This window comes from Colius striatus, chromosome 1 (genome assembly GCF_028858725.1).
Source record: "Colius striatus isolate bColStr4 chromosome 1, bColStr4.1.hap1, whole genome shotgun sequence".
Classification (NCBI taxonomy): domain Eukaryota; kingdom Metazoa; phylum Chordata; class Aves; order Coliiformes; family Coliidae; genus Colius; species Colius striatus.
This window is the reverse complement of record NC_084759.1, coordinates 78,357,007-78,377,558: the sequence shown is the minus strand read 5'-3', so window position 1 is coordinate 78,377,558 and position 20,552 is coordinate 78,357,007. Positions and strand designations below refer to the sequence as shown.

At 37.1% G+C, this 20,552-nt stretch overlaps 1 protein-coding gene across 1 annotated transcript; it reads right to left on the bottom strand.

The window, feature by feature from the left end:
• Nucleotides 1–1,899: 1,899 nt before the first annotated feature.
• On the bottom strand, nucleotides 1,900–20,548 carry SYAP1 (synapse associated protein 1). The gene is made up of 9 exons (XM_061999129.1): nucleotides 20,197–20,548; nucleotides 16,172–16,290; nucleotides 14,152–14,218; nucleotides 12,380–12,453; nucleotides 11,889–12,028; nucleotides 10,156–10,301; nucleotides 5,606–5,664; nucleotides 4,497–4,644; nucleotides 1,900–2,892 (listed from the first exon to the last, which is right to left on the bottom strand). The coding sequence occupies exons 1-9, from the start codon at nucleotides 20,390–20,392 to the stop codon at nucleotides 2,765–2,767; spliced, it is 1,077 nt and encodes a 358-aa protein (XP_061855113.1). The 5' UTR covers nucleotides 20,393–20,548; the 3' UTR covers nucleotides 1,900–2,764.
• Between the last annotated feature and the right edge of the window lie 4 nt (nucleotides 20,549–20,552).

The following is a 20,552-nucleotide window of genomic DNA, read 5'->3' as shown; positions in this document are numbered from 1 at the left end:
GTCCATAGAGTAACTGGAGATGTTGGTAGCTCAGAAGAAAACTGTTATCACTATTCTAAACTGAACTAAATGACTCCTGGGCAACCTTGTCCCTGCTTCTCAAAGGTCAACTCCAAAATCTGTGAGTTTAGTTTCTTATAAGAAAACTTGTTAACAATAATTTTCCTTTTTTGGCTTTTCCTGTTTTTAACAACTGTGTTTTCTGTTACATTGTCTTCATGAGTTGATAATACATCCATTCTTGGTTTCTTTTGGTTTTGTCACTGATTTCATACTAATTTAGTTTTGCTGGATTTTAGCATCTACAGCATTCTAGTACTTGGAATGATGTTGTTAAGAAAACACCAGCATACTTCCTTATGAAACACATTATTATCACATATTTGAACTACAAAAGCCTACAGGAACATTAAGAGGTCTATGTGTGCTGACCTTGTGTGACAAGTGGAATGCAAACACCTTCCCCCTTACTATGCACAGTAAAAACCTAGGCACTTATAGCACTAACCTAAATGAAAGGCATGGGCCAGTCCCCAAAACTGCAGGATTACATAAAACTTATTTCAGCTTTCCAGGTTAAAGCCAGAAGTGCAAATTTGAAAAAAAAATATTAATTTTCTATAAGAGACTTCAAATATCAGAAGTCAAGTCAGATTTAGCCTTGCTACATTGCCTTTTCAAATGCAAATTTAAATAGTGGGTTTTTTTTAAGACATACTTGCTTTTCATGAGACTTAGAAAACTACCGTTTTATATGCAGGAGTCCCGATGGATGATGGAGTTTAGTATTTATAACCATGATATAGGCTACACATACATGAAAAGAAAGATGAGGCTTGACGTACAAGCACCATGCAAATAAGTCCATCATATGTGAAAACTAAGAACAACCAGACTGTTCTTTAAGAAAGTGGACATTTGGAGCAGTGATTTTGAGCTCTTAGTCATCCAGGGAATATTTGCCCCTACCAGAATAGGACTACTCATCTTTTCCAGGTGTCATGCCATCTGTCTGTACAGAAGACGGATCCTAATGTCTGCAGCTTAAATCTATGAGCCGTTGCATTCATCAAGAGTAAACATTAAGCTCTGAATAGTCTGATTTTTATGAGCATTACAGACTGAACTTTTGTGGCTTTTTAATTAATCCCAAATATAAAAAGCTCCTCAAGTACCTCATTTACCACAACTTAACTTGGATCTGTTATCTAACAGCAGAAAACACCACAAAAATACAGATCGTGCCTAAGACGATTTGTAGTTGAGAAAGTGTATGGTAATACAGAAACTAATCTGAGAAGCCAAATGTATGCAGGTTCAAAACAATTCATTTTCCATAATGAGAAATACAGGAGGGCTTTCTGTCCAAGTTGCTAATAGAAATAATTTTAAACACTCCTTTTTTTACAGTAATAGCAGTTAAAACTACTTAGCTCTTTTCAATTCCCACGGGATGAACACTGACGGAATAATTACAGCTATAATCTTTTCAGTCTCTTTACAAAAGTCTTCTGCAGAATTATGTCATTAAGACAGAGCTCACTGTATGTAACATGCTATAATTCAATTGTGCTTAATGGCTCCTACCTACTTCTTTTTACCCATTTTCCTTCACTTTTGGAATTTCATGAATGTTTTAGCACAGAAGTTTATGAAATACATGACAAATAGAACATAAAATTTTCATTTACATACATAAAGGCACTGACTTAATGGTAAAACTACAGGAAACATCCACATGCCTAACAAGAATTAAAAAAAACCCTTTCAAAAAAACCTGTTTTGTGAAATTTAAATCCCATGCCTTAAGCACTGTGACAAAGTGTATTTTTGAAATCTATCCAAGTCTGAAGTACGTTTGCCACTCATGCTGCCCCCTCTCCAAATAAAATGAGTCAATTTGATACATATCTACAGTATTTAATAAAGATGTCCAAACCAGCCAAAGTTTTTACATAAATGTTTCAGTGCTTAAAGCGAAACATTTTATTTGCACTTGCTCACCAAAATTAAATGGAAACAGTCTTCTGAAGAAAGAATGCATTAAACCATTTCTCTGTGGCAAAAGGCAGTATCTTAATATGATGATTTAATGGTTTAATTCAATGAGTTAATAACTCTCTTCTTATTTAGATGCTTAAATGTTTGCCAGTTAAAGATACTTGATCAATAATTAATCAGTACTTCTTTTGGAGTCTGAATTAGTCTTTTTTCAGTAAGGTTTTCTATACATTCTTTGGCTACATACATAAAGGAAGTTAAATACATATGAAAGTTATTAGCTACAAGTACATTAAAAATAGTACACATTTACAGATTATACAGGGATCAGAGTGCAAATATGAAGACAGAGTAATTTCCAAGGACTAAGTTACTTACAACACCCAATTTTATATCCAAACAGAAGGCTATAGGAAAAAAAAAAAAGAGATTCTTAGATTTAGAAATCTCTTTGTGGAGCTTCTGCACCACCTAAAAATGCTTCAAACTGAACTGTTGTTTCATGTAACAATGTTATCACTTTTAATCATGACATATAACCTGCGGTGTCTGTCTGCTCATTTTTTTTTTCTTTTGAAGAATGTACAAGTTCAGAAACTGCTCATATAAAGAACAGAAATACTGGTTGTATTCCCATATGGAATTATAATGATTTTAGATTCTTTTATGTCTTTTGAAGATCTTTTATAAGCAAAATATGAAAGCAGAAATCCATGTCAGTCCTCAGAAAAAGCTTAGGTTTACAGTGATTTTGTGAAAATGTTCAGTTTTCTTCTTGCAACATTTCTTCTATTTCTTTATCCCAGTTTTCATCACGCTTTTCTGATTCTGTCACCACTTCATACTCTTGAAGCTCTTGTTGTAATTCCTTTTCCCAATCAGCAGTTTCTTCTACAAGAGATAAATGATGTGTAAGAAGTAACTTGGTAATACAGAATGTTGCTTATTTATATAAAACTAGCTGAATTTGCACTGACTCTCTCATATCCCCCCAAATTTATGGAAAATTCTCCATAAAAACTAAAAGAAATGTCAAGATTAGAAATTTCTTAATGACAACAAATAGGAATTAGTTAATATACAACTCTATATTCCTATGTGCATACTATAATAAAGACATAAAAAGCAAATATGAAACTTAAGTCTTAACAAGCCTCCCTTTGCAAGCTTATTTCGTACAGACTTTTAGTCTACTACCAACTGAATCTCCCTTTATACTTTTAAATCTCCAGAAAAAAATGAAATTCCCAAGTTATTTGGGTATGCTGTTATGAAAAAAAAAAAAAGATCAAAATCAAACACTGGGGATAATTTAAAAAAAAGAAGTAAGTATTCTCCTCACTGACATTTGTAGTTAGGCAAGCTCATTTAATCAGGGTTAAAGGTAATCACATTTCATACTTCAGGGCAAAAAAATGAGTCAGAAGGCATTCCTGTGTTGTTAATCTCTGTTTTAATTAGCTCTACCTATCATATTCAAGAGTATTGGGGAGGAGATGGGTGTTTGATGTGTTGCATGTTGGTTAGTACTTCAGCCTAGATATGAAGGCGTGTAATTCCATAGTCCAAATCACTATGGCTGGCTGAGATTTCTCTGAACAAACTACATATTAGTGGCTTACTGAAACACTTGCATCAAAAAGCAAGATGCAAGGAACTTATATAACTTATCAGTATTCCTCAAACTTGGCTATGTATTAGAAAAAAATAACAGAAAACAAGGATTCAGCAATGTCCTAAACATGTTGTAAGATGAATTCTACAAATTCTATTGTGATAAGCATCTACACATACAAGTGTCTTCATAGTAATTTATTATGTATGTCCAGAATCACATTATCACATTTTGGTTTTATGCTTTTTACGCTGATATTAGTTCTTCTGAATAATTTCAAGTGTCACTTTGTTTCTTCTCAGCATTCTTGAAGCTATTTGTTAAATTTTAACTGTTCCAAATGCAGGTAAACCTTTTACAGCAGAGGCACTTGCAAACTGAAGTCTGGTGCAAAATAGTGCCTTTTTAGCTGGTGTCACAAGAAGAAAACATAGCTTGGCTTCCAAATACTTTACAGGGATTTCAATTAAAGAGAACTTCATATAGGTATCATAGAATCATATAATGGTAGCAGTGGGAAGGGACATTTAGAGATCATCTAGTCCAATCAAGTAATGTAAGGATCTATGAAGGAAGGTAGGGAAAGGAGGAGTTAGACAGGAAAATACTCCACTGTCACTTTCTTAAAATCCAATGAACCTAACAATTTTTAGGTGGATCTTTTAACTCCTCACAGGTAACATTCTGTATAAGATGTGGTTTGACCATGCTGAGAATTATCATTAATTTCTGCAATATTTAATTGCAGATTGTTTCACACACTTTGAAAAACATTCACGAATCTACTTTCCTAAATCAAATTGCAACTTAAAAAAACCCAATCAAAACTGATGTTATCTTAGAATTGTATTTAAGACACAGCAGGTAATAATAGCTTTACCTTCTACTACTGAAGTCTCTTCCTTCTTTTTGTCTAGTACTAGTTGTTCCATTTCTTTTCTTAGGTCTTCCTGATTCAGATTACACGCACCAAAAGCGTCACTCACAAATTCTGATACACCTGGACTTGTGGAAATCTCTTCCTCGTCCTGCAGTAAGACAGTTTTGTATAAGCTTATCCAAAAAGGGGAAAAAAGTGTCACCAATACATACTTCCACTCATGTGACTGGCTGCCATTTAGAGTCAGCAAATAACCAAACCAAACGCATTATTCTGACAACTATTTTTCTTCATGGTCTATTTTCCTTTAAGAATATTGTTGTATAGACAACTATGTTAAGTACTTGTATTAAAAATTATTTGCTTTTCATTCTAGGCTCCTTTTTGTGTTCTCTTAACTTCCATTTTGTTCTTTTAATCTTTAGAAACAACAATAAACTCGGAAGTACTTTAGAACAGTACCTAAGACTAATGTTAAATTTTGATCACAATTAATTAAGTTTTCTACACACAACTAAGATTGAGAAGTATGTTCTTTGAAAGTCTTTCTAGCTTAACTCAATCCAGTAGATATTATTGGCAAATGACTGCACACCCCTACTTCTGCCAAGTGTTCTTTGGCACTGATTTTACAATCTGGAAATGAAGGAGGGTCATTAAGTATCTAGGTTAAAGATTTTTGCAGTATCAGGCAAAACACTTATTGCAGTAAAATAATGGTGCTATTGCAATGCATCATTTATACTTCCTGCAATCTGACAGCTACTGAAGAGTTGGACAGAACATGGCAAACATACATATTTTTATGAAGGTATTAATATCTAAATACAATGCAAACCTCACACTCAAAACACGTCATTCTCCGGAGTAAAACCATGTTTTATTATAACGTGCAGCATAGTATTCTTCAGATTAACTACTGTTTTGAAAATGAGTTAAAAGTTTATGCACTAAAGATTAGTATCACAGCAGAATCGTGCAGGTTAGGACTGCCAGATATTATATTATTAAGGCTCCATAGCACAACTTAATAGGTAATTATGCATCCTCTTGAGTAAGTAACAGTTTCGCGTACTAAATACTAGAAAAGAAGGTAACAGCATTTTTACCTCTTGAGATTTCATTTGAGGCTTTATTGTAACAGGTGGTGTCTTTGGCCGTACTGTTTCTATAGAGAGAAAACAATTATAGGCTACATTTAAATATATAAAGATCTCAGTTAATCTGCATAGCTATTTAATGTACAAGGAAACAGTGTATTTTAAGTTTGAAGGAATGCTGGCAGTTAGAAGCTGAATTGTGGCATAGATGAAGCATCTCCAATAAACTGGAAGAGAAGCAATTTTCTGTTCTTAAATAACACAAATTTAGCAAACTTTATAATCATCCTGATTCCTGAGTTAAATCACATGAACCCCTATGCTCACAAAATGATCCAAAGAACTATGTTAAAACATTTGGGAAAACACTTAACAGATTGCATCACATGTCACAAGATCTTTAAAGTTACACAGGTGTAGACTTGGTCATGAAATCCAGCTACTGCCTATCACAGAAGTTCCTAAACTCCCCTGGATGGGTACTACTAATAACATGGGCATTAGTTAGTAAAGACCACATCTGCACACAAGAGTGCTATGCAGTCTTGTCTTCTTCCACACAAGCAAAGAACAGAAAAACATATTTAACCCTAGAAGCTGTTTCCAATTTCCTAACAAAACTCACTGTATATTTAGCAGCATGGTACTAGGAAAACAATGATTGTTAACAAGCAAGGATAGATCTTTTTCTTAGCATGTAAAGCAACATCCCAGCTTTCCTTCTCATGCAACTAACAAGGTTGAGAAGTCATGATGAAGAGCCTGGTGGCTGCAAGAATTAACAACATACTGGGCAGATTGTGGTAGTGATGGAGTGCTTGCTTAGCAGTTCTGTTTGTTTAAACATGCAAAGAAGCTCTGAGCTTGCAGCTCTACTAACTGCAGTGTGTCCAGGTGTACCTGTCCTGCTTACTCATCAATTTCTGATGAGGGAAATTTTTTCCAGGTTTAATTTTTAAAGTTAAGTTCAGTTCTAATTAAAATAACTCCTTAACTGGTAGCTATCACTGCTTATGCAGCTCATCTACTCAATGATTAGTGCTCTGTCTGTCCTATGTCTCTCTCCCTTACCAGTGTTTGGAGGATCTGTTCCTGTACTCAGCACCACAGCCAAAGAGGCTCCAGCACCTCATGCTCAAGGAGGCATGGGGCACACACTCAGCACTGAGTACCCAAAGCACAGTGGGAGGTGCCTCAAGCTCCATCTGCTGCTCTCATGGAGAAGCCACACAGCAGCTCTGCACTGAGCCATGCACCAGTCTGATGTGACTTATGTACCATTAACACTGTTCTGGATCTACTGGCCTGGCATCATCTCCTCCACTGCAGCTGTACTCTCTGTCTCTGAGGTAACTTAATTCCCACGTAAACAGTTACCAATACCTGCAGAAGGACTTAGAACTTGGCATTTTTGTATAAATCTTAGATAATATCTACATTAGAACATGGAATATCTTCCATTTGTCATTTCTTTTTTCCTTTCACACCAACTATGCAAATTTAACTTTGTGAAAACAAGGGATAAGGAGGAGGCAGATGTAAGAGTACTGTACAGTTAAAGAAAAATAAAGAGGTTAAACTGTTAAGTTCCTAGGGCAGTATAAGGCTGCCCATTTAACTAGATATTTAGCTTTCACAGAAGAAACCTTCAGTACTCTAATTAAATGATAGAGTACGTTCTATTTGACTTGACAAATCAGCCACAACACTAGCAGCTTTCTTTTTTTTCTGCTATTGGTTTATTTACTCAAGCAGTGATATGCAGGAACAGAAATGAAAAAGCTCAGTGGAAAGGGGAAGCACACTGACAGTAAACAGACTTCACAGAGAATATGCTTATGAACAACAGTGAAGAAAATATCTTTTGACAGAATCTATGTTTCTAATCTTTCCAAATACAACCTTTTCTTCTATATAAAGGACTAAATGCACCCGCAAGGGGAGGGAACCAATACTCAAAGATTTATTGGGAGGCATTACATAAACCAGAGAAGACAACAGTTACTACTCTTAACAGTCTATAACATAATCCTATCAGTTGGTGTAATAAAAACTCAGAGGAACAAAAACCCCCACAAGATTAAAAAAAACCCCAAAACCACAATGATAAATCCAAGAAACAAAATTAGACAAATACTTTTAGATGCCCGTTAGAGTCAAACATTTACAAAATCATGACAATCACAGTGATTTCCTGAGTTGATGGCAACTGTACAGGGTAAGAGTAAACAAAATTTTATTGTAGAAAGTGACAAAAGTGGCAGCTGAATATGGTGGCAATGTAGAAGTGGTATGATATGAAGAGGTAAGTAGGAAATGAGCCTAAACAGTCTCCACTGAAAGGTAAAGACAAAAGCTTTCTGTTAAAATGAAAGAGTGTAAGACATTTAAGAGCAGTTCTTTTACACAAGGGAATAAAAGATTAAAAGCCTCCACAAAACTTTCTCCAAACAACCACATTTCCTCTGTTGCTCTTCTGTTTCTACAGAGAGACGGGAATATGCTTACAGAACTACAAAAAAACCAGTAGGAAGATTCACTATTGTGTAATTCTCAACTTCACTTCTTAATCTGCACATACTTTAAACTGAAGATACAGAAAAAAACCCCAAACATAAGTTCTGTACTCCTTTGCTTAAAGCAGTCTTCTGACCAATACTGAGCAAAACAATTATATCATTATAGTAAATTAAAAAAAAAAAAGGATGGACTATTTCTGTATCATCTTTGTGATTCTTCCCAGGGAGGAAACTCCATTCCCTACAGCCCACTGGTGTGTGCTGGCGGTAATTAATTCGCTAGCATGCTCAGGAAGGTATATAGCCTTTGGTCACTTTGCATAGATTTGGCCTTTATCTCCTCTGTGCTCCACTTTAACATGCTCCAGTAAGGCCATGATTTTTGTGGTTTTTGTTTTTTTTTTTTTTTTTTTTTTTTTTTTAAGCTTACGAAGCCTGAAATAGCATGAGAAGTGTTTCTATGACTGACAGCATGCTGTTCAATGTGGGGACATGCTGCAATGTTTGACTGTATATATAGCCCATTAAGACAGCAGGCTGTCCTGGATAAAAGAAGTCAGAATAGTGCCTCCTGGATTCTGGACTGACTTGACCTGTCAACACTGTTAGAACTTTAATTCAAACTACTTTATTCAATCTGGTTGATAATAAAATAAACATGAGCCAGCAATGTGCCTTTGTGGCCAAGAAGGCCAATGCCATTCTGGGATGCATCAAGAAGAGTGTGATCAGCAGGTCAAGGCAGGTTCTGCTCCCCCTGTACTCTGCCCTGGTGAGGTCTCATCTGGAGTACTGTGTCCAGTTCTGGGCTCTGCAGCTCAAGAGGGACAGGAAACTTCTGGAGAGAGTCCAGCACAGGACCATCAAGATGATCAGAGGACTGGAGCATCTTCCTTATGAGAAAAGGCTGTGGGATCTGGGGCTGTTCAGCCTGGAGGAGACTGAGGGGTGACCTCATTAATACTTACAAGTATTTGAAAGATGTATGTAAAGAGGACGGAGCAACACTTTTTGTAGTGTCCAGTGATAGGACTTGGGGTAACGGACAAAAGCTGGAACATCGTAAGTTCCACCTAAACATAAAGAAAAACTTCTTTCCCGTTCAAGTGAGAGAGCCCTGGCACAGGCTGCCCTGGGAGGGTGTGGAGTCTCCTCTAGAGGTTTTCAAAACCTGCCTGGACACGTTCCTGTGTGACCTGATCTAGGTGGACCTGCTTCAGCAGGGGGATTGGACTAGATGATCTCTAAAAGTCCCTTCCAACCCCTACTATTCTACAATTCCATGATTCTAGACACGGACCTTGCCTATGCTAATACACACACAGTCTGAACAGAACCTGCAAGAAACAAAATGACACAAACTGACAAAGACACACCTAGAAAAAAAACCCCCAAACTTGAGAAAACTACTACAGTCCTTCTGTAGTATCTGCTATGCAACATGCAAGCCTGGCTCTGTAATTCCCCTTGTAACCTCCCCTTCATCCCAAGGTTCTTCTGCCTGTGTCCAAGAAGCCAAGGCCCAGCTGAGTAAACTTAGCTCAGACTGTGCAGAAAATTACCAAGTTCTGCACAAGAGCTGTGAGAAAGTCTGTAGAAAGATAAGAAAGGTGAAATCAGAAACTGATTTCTGTTATTGAAATCACTAACTTCTGTTTGGTCTGAAGCCTAAGCAAAAGCCAAGAGCAAACCATATGCTAGCTGTCTGGGTTGGCTAGTACCTGCTGTCTTCAGGTGAATCAAAAGGTACCTCCTACATCTTTCCAACAAGACAAAAAAGCACACTAGTGTTCTTGAGCTGTTAGAAGCCAAGTACAAAATTTCATCTGAGATTTTCACTCTTATGACAAAGTTGTCTGAAATTGGAAAATGGACTAAAAGCACTAGGAGTCCCCTCTTCCCTCAAACACACCAAGTGTGGTGAGAGAGGCCCCGATTTAATAGGAAATCCAGGTTAAAAATTTTATATCACATGATGTATACAGTCAGTATCCACGACATGAACTTAATGAGCTGTGTTAAAACAAATTCTTTCCATACCTTTCAGTGGACTATCCTCCTCTCTGCCTTTGTTTTCTTCTTTGTCTGCTGCTTGCTGTTGAGCTGCAAGTGCTGTGAGTTGTGCAGACTGTTTAATTAGGGACACTCTATAGAAATAATTTCTCCAGAACACTTCCTCCTTTATGCTAAAGAGAACAAACAGATTTTGGTTACTACATTTGGAAATATGGTTCCTTTTACCACGTAGCAATGAAATAAAATTGCAGAGGCAAGGAGTAGATAATAGCTGCTATTTAAGTAAAAACAAAAAAGAAATTTGTGATATTAAGACAGTTTGAAAATAAACATCATTGTGAAAGTCTCAATATCTTACAAGACAGCTATCATGGACTTAAACACATAGTAGCAATAATGTTTTTAGAAAAAGTTTTGCAGTATGCAGAAACATGTAATATGGAAAATACTATGCTGTTCCATCTCTCTTTACAAATTACATACCAAACCATACAAGCCAAGTAACCTCGCTCTCTTCACTTCCTCTCCAAAACCAACATTCTATCATTGTGAAACTACATTCATCTACATCTTCCTTCAACCTGAGGGGGAGCTGGAACATCTTCAATTTACAAGCAGAAGTCACTCCTAGATTGCAGCAGAACTATTTCACTATTTGCACATTTTTCAGCATGTCCACAGGATCTTCAGTAACTAGAAGCTGCCATCTTGGAAACAACGAGCTCTGGTAAGTGGGAGACTATCGTATTTCTTAGGTAACATTTTCCCTCAATAATCCTCCAGCAAGCCAGAAAACACCCACAGAGAACAGAAGTCAGAAGTGTGGGGAGGAAGGTGTGTAGGTCAAGAAATAAATAGATAAGGGAGTGAAATTACTGTCTCAATCATTCAAACAAACTGTTACTGTTGTGACTAAGAGCAGGAAAAAAAAAAACCTATTAAGCAAGGAGTAAATTAGGCAAGGTTAGCTTGACTAGAGGCTGCAGAGACAGATCTGATGAAGACTCAGAATATGGGCAAAGCTTTAAGGACTGACAGCAGTGAAGAACAGGAGGGAAGAAGGTAAATTAAATGAGAAGCCGGTAAGGTTTTTAGACAAGGATACTCATGTTGGCAACTCCTACTTAAAAAAAATGTTCACCTGTGAAACAAGCTTTAGGAGCAGAGTCTGGGACTGGACAAGGAACAGCAGCACTGAAATAATACTGGGATTAGGAAGCCACACTGGAATAAGCCATAACTGCTGGGACAAAAATCCTATGGATCTTTTTGTTAGCTTCACTAGAAGGATGGCAGTTGCAAGAGTTTTTCCTATTGCCTATTCAAAATCAGTTTTTCTCACTTGCACTAGTGTTGTTTTGTGATGCATTTTTTTACCAGTTCTCCAAGGAGTCTCTAACTATCTCTAATCTTTTTTGAACGTGTTAGTTGCATTAACAGATATGAACATTTTTATTGCTTTCATTTACCTTTGCTTGGGAAACGGATTTTCAATTAATTCAGCACACGACACAGAAAAAGCTTGTCCCATACTTAAGTCATCGGATCTTTATTAGTTCTAACAGATATACTTCTGCTCTTGCCTCCAACTACTAAACCACAATGAATACGCAATATTCCAAACACTTAAAATTAGCAGACACAGAATACAGGGTAAGTACATAAAGAATTGAAGAAGTTAAAAAAAAAAAAGAACAATTTATGGATATTTAGTCATATTAAAAGTATAACAATACACACCAGCAGAAATTACTTACTGTTTGGGAACGAGATCAAACCTCATCCTATTGAGAAGTTGATCTTCTTGTAACATCACCATTGCAACAGGGTACATTTGATCAAAGTCAAAATTAAACTGCACACCTGCTGGAGGATCCCGTAGAAAATTTCGTTTATCCTTTGAAGAACACATTTACAATCATTAAAGGATTGCAGGGGATATCATATGTCTCACACAATAAAAAGAAAGCAATCCCACTTCCCGCATAATTCTATCATACCACTGTAAATCCTTTCTAAAACCAAAAAATTACATTAGGGATCCACTTTAGCTCTTTCAGTATCAATTTGAGCCATTTACCCTTGCATATGATCTGTGCAGTGACAGCCACATTAAAAGAAGTATATTGAAAATACTTAATTTAATGCTGCCAGACAAACTTACTTTGGGAAAAAAAACCCCAAAACAAACCAGTTTTAACCTCACCAACAGAAAAATTTTAAATCTTCCAGGAAACAAAATACTTACTGCTGATAAGGCCAGTATTTGTTGTTGAATTGTCTCTTCTTCATTGCTGTCTACCCAGGGAGGCACTGCTGCTTCTGTTATTGAAAAGAGGAAAATAATTGCACATGTATTACTTTTTTTTAAAAAAGAAAAACAACCAAAACCCACCTTATATAAAGTAACATATAATGGTACAAAAATAAGCAGACTTATATCAGTAAGACAGTTCAGTGTCCCTTTTTCCTAAACTAAGATCATGGCATAAGAGAGAAACTCTTAGGAATGGGTCTTTGCTTATTGGAGGTAAAAAAAAAAAAATTAAATAGTTCCTGATTTCTGTTACTGTAAAACTGAAACTGTGGGGATTTCTTTCCAGTGTGCAGCAGTTAGAACTTGGTGTCTCAGTTTAGTTACTATGTAGTGCTACACAACTGGTTAAGATGCCTGCAAATAGAAATTTCCAGATTAATTTTAAATGTGTAAACTTTATCTAAATGAAATTTTCAAAATAATTTGCTATTGCATTAGTTCTCTAACACTCAGAAGACACCAATTCCTTAGTGCTGGAGAAGACAGTTATACATTTGTTACAAATTACAACCTGTTATGCACTGAATACGCATATTCAAGTTTGGCTGATTTACATAGATACTTCTAAAATAGTTCTGTAGGCTGCACACAAAGGAAAACAGACTATTGTCGATGTACAGAAATATATTACTCTCTTCATTGCCAATGCAAATTCAGCCTAAAGGGACATTATGATGCACCTGTAACACTTAACAAATAATTATTGTACACTTAAATTAACAATGCTTATTTGCCCATGCACCCAACATCAGCAAGATCTTCCACCCACATGGATTCACATCTGATGCTAATGTTTCTTTCAGTTAGGCCAGCTGTTATTCCTTTTTTTCCACTAAGCTAGCTACCTATTTTCATGAAACTTAGAGAAATATACTAACAGATGCCAAAGTTGGTAAACAAAAAGACAGAAATACAGACAATGCAATCACATAAGCAGTCTTGCAAGAAGAAACCAGACTAACATATAACTACAGAATTAAAGATTTTATCATGATCCATTTAAAATCAGCTCATTTTCAAGACTAACAATAGAGCCACTAATTACTCAAACTGTAAGAAATTACTGCATACAGGTAACACATTAAAAGAGATAAAAGCCAATGATGAAACACAACACAAACCAAAAATTTTGCATATTTTTAAGTTTCAAATAGATCCACTAATGTCAATGGTAGATAGGTGGATAGCTCAAAGGAATTACATCACAGATAATTATAAGGCAAATAATTTATGGGAAAGCAAAAGAGCAATCATGCCTTTAATGTAAACAGAGCAACTCCTACAGAAAAACTAATTAAATACTATAGAGCAAACCCTAAACACGTTTTTCCATTTCATTACGAAAATGTGACGATTACTAAAGCTCAAGAGAAGAGTAATCACCATGCCTGTTTTCAATAAACATAAAGGCTTGCAATTCAAAACAATAAGAAGATAACAGCTTTGATAGCACAGTGGTCTTTGAGTTAATTTCATAAAGATTAGTTTGGTTAAAAAAGAAAATCTAAACCAGAGAGATAATGTAACACTAACCTCACTTAAAAATGTCATCTCGGTATTCCACAATATATTTTAAGTTCTGCCATAAATAAAACATTAAACCGAGTTTTGATAGATTGAGGTTAGATATAGCTCAATTATCCATCTTCCAACAAGTCTGAGCTTATGTAACATTCTGCATTATCAAAAAAAGCATACAATACCTGACTTTTTTGTTTGCTGCTCTTGGACAAATTTTTTCTGTTCCTTCTGAAAATCTCCAATAATTGTCTAAAATAAAAATTAAGGAATCACAATTAAAAAAAAAAGGTTATTCCTCTTGTTTCATGTTCATTTAGAAAGTGCTTTCAAATATATTGCGGGATCATAGTCTTATATCTCTGGTGGCCCTTTTTTAAAAGTTAAAGGTGTCACATGTAAATCACATATTCCTCTTTATTGAAACATTTACATTTTCTTTAGAAGTTTAATCTATTGTGTATGCTTTCAAAATGATATTTATAGTTTTATCAAGTTCAGGGGATGAAAAAAAAGAAGGAAAATTCTAGCTGATAACTTGAACACCAGCATATGATGCATGCACACTTACTGCCTTACCAGATTAAATGCAAACCACATATTTACTTATTTTAAGTGCTTAATGCTTTAAAAAAACCGTTTAAGATACCTTTGGTCTTAAAAAGTTTCAAGAGCTGTTCAAGAAATTGAACAATAAATCAGATTTGTAAAATTGTTAACTAAACCAAGTATGATTTTCACAATATCTGCTTAGCTGAAATAAATTAATTTCTCCACTTATATTGTTGACAAATTTTCAAAAACTTATGTTCAGAAATATCCTATATTGAATTTAGAATTAAAAATGGGATAATTGTCTCTGAAGGTGCCATAATTAAAAAGTAACAATGAAAATATTGTTCTGCAGTCCAAAGCAGACAAAATCCCATGAAACTAGGAACGAATACTTGAACCAATCACAAAACACAGATTTTATGCAGTGAGGTCTACAGCTTAGTAAGTTGCCAAAAAGCATGCAAGTCTTCAAGTTAAATCTTGATAAATTCCTATTTTTTTTTCTTCAACAAGCCAGCATTTAAGTTTAATATCAGTAAGAGAAGTAGCGCCTGTTATAGAAGTATGTCACTGTCGTTCATTCGTGTAAGTTATACAAATTTTTTGCGGTAAGAAATATAACTCCACGATTGTATATTAAGAATTGTCACTAAAAAGTTAAAATCTGGAGACAAAATTAATTTGATGATTAATTTAGAAGACAACGTGAACACTATTAATTATACCAAGAAACTGAATTTTGTTGTATTTAATAAAAATCAAACCAGAAGGCAATGCTTTATCTCCCTTAAAGGAGTCTCTCAGAGACAGCAGGAAGAGGGTTGCATCTCCCATGTCTGACACTTCTGGATGCACTGTCCCAGTATAACTGGGTTGGTTTTGTCAGTTCCCTTTCCCTTCTCCTTCCAAGCTACCCTCACTAACAAATGCAGAACACTACAGAGCAGTCATTGTTGGGTTGGGTTTGCTTTTATCTTTTTTTTTTTTCCTTCATCTCTCCTGTCTGTCAAGTTCATGACTTAAAAGCACTGGAAGAATACTTTGCTGGCAGAAATTAAGCAACTAGAGCTGACAGCCAGGAACAGGAAGGGAAAGAAATAACTGGCAGGGTTGAGGTCGGGAAAAGGACACTAGTAAGCAGTTTCATTAACTCACTAGGTATTATGAAACTATACTTGTATAGCTCTAGAGATTTAGTATACAATAACCACAAAGTTGACTTGAATCTTGCTTCAGAGATGGATTTAAGATGCAAGCTACAGTATTCCTCTTTACACGTAAATATACTGTAAGAAAAAGTCCAACCCTCATGTTTCCCAGACATCCCCCAACTGCCTGTCTCTACCAATTCTTCCAACCTTTCCTCTTATGTCAACATTTTTTATATTTTCTTACGGTCTTTCTCCAGCATATCCACATCCTGAAGGAAGAGATGCAGTACTGAGTAAAGCAGAGTGACCATTTTTTGCCTTGTCTAAGCTGAATAAACGTTATCAGTCATGGCATTTATAATGACAGGAGATACCTGCTTTTCATATATACAATTCCTAAAGCCAGCTTAAAGAAATGTTATCATATGTCAACTTTGCCACAGTTGCAAAACCAGCAAGCAAACAGATCTTTCAGGTCAAGTACTTAGGAATACAATACCTTATCAATAATACTGTCGATTTTTCCTTCTTCTACAGACTTCTTTATCGTCTGTGCTGTTTCGGCAACGGATTCAGATATCTTTTTTGTAGCAGCAGTAGCATAATTTAAGAGGTAACCTTTCACAGACAAGAAAAGAAAAACCTGAAAAAAAGATCTCTTTACATCCCGTTCTTTCTAGATTTATTTTCCTCTTTCAGCATTTGTATACCTACTTGAAAGCTTCTTTTGAAGTAATTTAATACACCTTCTGACCTATGAAGAACTCCTCATATCCTGTTTATCCTTTTCTATTTCATATTCTTTAGTGATGATTCAGCTTTCTATAAATAGAACTTTACACAAACCTTGTTTACGAAATCAAACATTCCTAATGGCCCTGAAATATTGCTTTCCAGCAAATTTTCTGAAGCAATCTATCTTTCCTAATTTCCTTTAGGTATTTTGGAGACAAAAAGCAATAAAGCAACTTTAGCAGCAGTACTAAAACAGAAATGGTTTTTTTTAGAAGAAAATCAACATGCATAGTAAAGTCTCATGAAGTAAGGCAGCACATGGATACACACACACACAAAAAAAAATCAGGCAAGTAACACTTGAGACTCCTTCAAAAGTCTAGGAACTTCAAAGATAGAAGATTGCTCTTGATGTTTGCATTTTTCTGTTTTGCATTGTCTTCCTCTTTTTAGCTCTACGAGAAGCACTGTGGTCCTGTTTGCTTTCTTTTCCTGAATATGTCAGGACAGCAATAACAAATATTTCCAAAGATTAACTAGCATTTTTTGTATCAGCAGTGCTGAAGTGAAGAAAGGTGTCTGGGAAAGAATGACATAGCATGGCCAGTTGCACTGTACTGTTCATTTTTAATTAAGGAGAACAAACTTGCAAGTAGCAAGATGTGTATCACAAACCTTCAGAAACATTAAAGTTTATTGACAAAAAAATCTTAAAACAACATTGGTATTGTTTATTTCTCAGATAGTGACATGTCACAAGCATGTTATTACATTTGAACAGTTGTGCTATGACTATCATATCACAGTTATGATACATAAAATGATAAAATATTCTAAGACCCACAGTAAATGTAATAATATAACAACTGCAGAGGGATCTAGATAGATGGGAGCATTGGGCAATATCAATGGAATAAAATTTACCAAGAATAAATCCTGGATTCTGAACCTGGGATGGATTAATGCCATGCACAAGCATAAATTAGGAAAGGAGTGGCTGGAGTGCAGCCCTGCAGAAATGGATCTAGAGGTGCTGGTCTACAGAAGGCTCAATAGGACTCATCAGTGTGCCCAGGCAGCCAAGGGGTGAATCAAACACAGCATACCAAGCCACTCAAAAGAGGGGATTATCCTGCTGTATTCAGCATTGGTGTGGCCTCACCTGGAGTACTGTGGGCAGTTCTGGGCCACACAACTTAAGGATGTGAAGGTCCTTAAATTCATTCAGAGGATGGCAACAAAGCCGGTGAAGGGCTGCAAGGCATGTCCTATGAAGAGCAGCTAGGATTCTGGGCTTGTCCAGTTTGGAGCAAAGGAGGCTGAGGGGTGACCTCATTGTTCTCTACAGTTTCCTGAGGAGGGGAAGTTGAGAGGGAGATGCTAAGCTCTCCTTCATGGATTCAGTGCTAGGACACATAGGAATGGTTCAAAGCTGCACCAAGGGAGGTGCGTTACGAAGCATTAATTTCTTGAGAGGGTGATCGAATCCTGGAAGAGGCTTTCCAGATTGGTCAATGCTCCAAGCCTGGCAGTGTTTAAAAGCCATTTGGACAATGCCCTTAACAACATGCTTTAACTTTTGGTCAGCCCTGAATTGGTCTGGCAGTTGGACTAAATTACTGTTGTAGGTCCCTTTCCACTGAAAGAGTTTATTCTAATTCTGACATTAGAAGTAGTAATAGTGGATCTAAACTGCATAGTAACTATCAAAGTTATATTTGAGGTGTTAGTAAGAGTGGAAAGCAAGTGGGATGGTTAAGAACATTTTAGTTACTCCAGAAAATCAATTTTGACTTTTATACAAGGAACTTTCAAAAAAGCCATCAATTCTGTTTCAAACAAACAAAAAACTACCTTACCTCTCAAGACCTCACAAAAAACAAAATCCAGTTTCCTTATGTGTTAGAAATGTAAGAAATAACCTTACTGTGCAAAGGAAAAAAAAACAGGTGTGAGTTGTCTTAAAACACAGTTGTCAGCCACTGGCAGAGTAAGTTACTTTGGAACATTCATGTCACCTTTTGGAAAGTTGACTGAAATAAAACTGACTATAGAATATTCTCTTTACATCACCAAACCAATACTGAAATATGCAGAGGTCCAGCCAGTCCTTAAGCAAGCCACTTCTTCATATGGAATTTCCATTTATAAGTCACAGAATAGTAGCAACCAAACTTCCTTCAAATACTTGCTAGCAACTTTCATACCTTTTTTCAGGTCTTATGACCTATCACATGCTTCACATTGTGTAAAAAAATCCGCATATTTTCTACAGTTTAGATCTAGACACATATACTATCACCCTTATGACAGCAGAGGAAGTAGTCTACTGGATTGTTTCCTCCCTACCAGCTTTTATTGCTTGTTTTGTGTAACCCTGGAAACCTTCCCATATGCAATTGGTTTAGGTGCAGAAGGTGATGAAACATGTGCTGTCCAGCAATGTTTTGGTATTCTTGGGAAAAGTAGTTTTGGCCAACCCTGGAACCAGCGAAAAGCAAAATATTTTGTAATTCCCTTGAGCATAAATATTATTCTATACTAAGGTACTTCTAAAATCTCAATAAGAGGCGGTACTTAGTCTTAGAAGAAGAGAATTAGTGGTGGAAAAGAAGCACTTCAACTTTCAAAGTTATTTTCCTCAGAAAGAAACTTTCCCTCCCTCTTAGAAATCTATGTCTATATTAAGAGGATGTATTAAAAATATTTCTATTATTAGTTCCCATTGACAAACTCTCCTAACCTTTGCAATGATGTGATAATGAGCCAAAATTAATGTATGTAAGGTTTCAACTTTACCTATTAAGTTCTTTTATAAGCTAGGGGAGTCTTTCCACATTGCTGCCCTGGTTGTTAGTCATGCAGGTGTTTCTACAGTTTTCACATGTGACAACATGACATCCAAATCCTTTTAAAAAAGCCTTTCCACCACAATCACGTCTGGCATCACAATCATAGAATGGTAGAATGGTAGGGGTTGGAAGGGATTAAATTCTCACTTCCAGAAAAAAATATACTATGGAACTTTATATCTATATCAGTCAATATTTATTCTCCCACTGAAATTCAAATCTTTTTTTCCTTCCTGAACACAGTGACTACCAGATTAGGATCAGTTTACAACAGCCAGACAAGTATTTGGCCAAACTACACTGATAAACTGCTGCAGCTCAGATAGCCCAGAGCAAAGAACAGAACTCTCCTAACATAACCTCTGAAAGATGAAACCGATCCAGTAAAAAACTGCTGCTTTAGGAAGTATGAAGTTGCACTTTTAATTTAGAATCTACTATAGATTCTAAAAGTGGAATTCTTACTTATAGCCAGTTACGGTCTTGCCTCATTGCACAGGAGTTCAACAAAATCATCACAGCCCATTACTTTCCTCTGAACACGTGTTAACCTGGTCTACCTTCCTTCTTCCAATTGCCTCTTTCACTACACGAAGAAGGTTTTGCTGCTAAGACTACGTTTTCTGCTTCTAAAACCCAGACCCCTGGCAGCATTCTCCGCACACTCCTCTCCAACATGCGAGGCGAGTCTTTTACTCAAGCTTTCTCCTCGCATGTATGCGGGAGCGATAGGAGCCCCACGGCTACCCACGGCGGCCCCGGGTCCCGCAGGGGAGCTGAGGGGAAGGAGGGGGAGCGCTTGGGCCGCAGGGAGCCACAGGGGCGGCGCGAAGGGCGCTTGCCGGTAGGGTGTGGGTGTACTCCGGCGTTGGCGGCACTGAGCCGCCTCCGCCTCGCTCTCCCCGCCAGCGTTGGCGGGCGCGGGCAGGACACTCACTGCCGAGTCCCTTGGCCTGGCTGAGGAGCGCCTCTGAGTCCGTCTGCTCCGAGCTCTGCACGACCGGCTCCTCTATTCCAGCCGCGGCTGCCGCCTCCTCCTCCGCGGAGCTCCTCCTCTCCTCGGCTGACAGCAGCTTCTCCTCGCCCGCCCGCTCCACCTCCAGCCCCAGCCAGGTACCCAAGCCGCGCAACATGGCGCAGGAGCGGCGGTGGCCGCCGCGTTCTACCCTTAACGATCACTCCCGACGCCAAGGCCTGAGCCCCTCTGTACACGGAAGCCCGGCCTGACCGCTCCTTCCGCGTGCGTCACGTCCGCCCGTGGCGGGCGGGGAAAGGGCGGCGCTCCGGCCTCTC

What these genes read in the sequence shown, in the direction of transcription:
- SYAP1 (XM_061999129.1), bottom strand. Translation starts at nt 20,392, where the DNA reads ATGTTGCGCGGCTTGGGTACCTGGCTGGGGCTGGAGGTGGAGCGGGCG. An exon ending in GCAGCAAACAAAAAAGTCAG is followed by an intron (nt 12,454 to 14,151) that starts GTATTGTATGCT and finishes TTTCAATAACAG; the next exon opens with AAGCAGCAGTGCCTCCCTGG. An exon ending in AGAGACTTCAGTAGTAGAAG is followed by an intron (nt 2,893 to 4,496) that starts GTAAAGCTATTA and finishes TATCTCTTGTAG; the next exon opens with AAGAAACTGCTGATTGGGAA.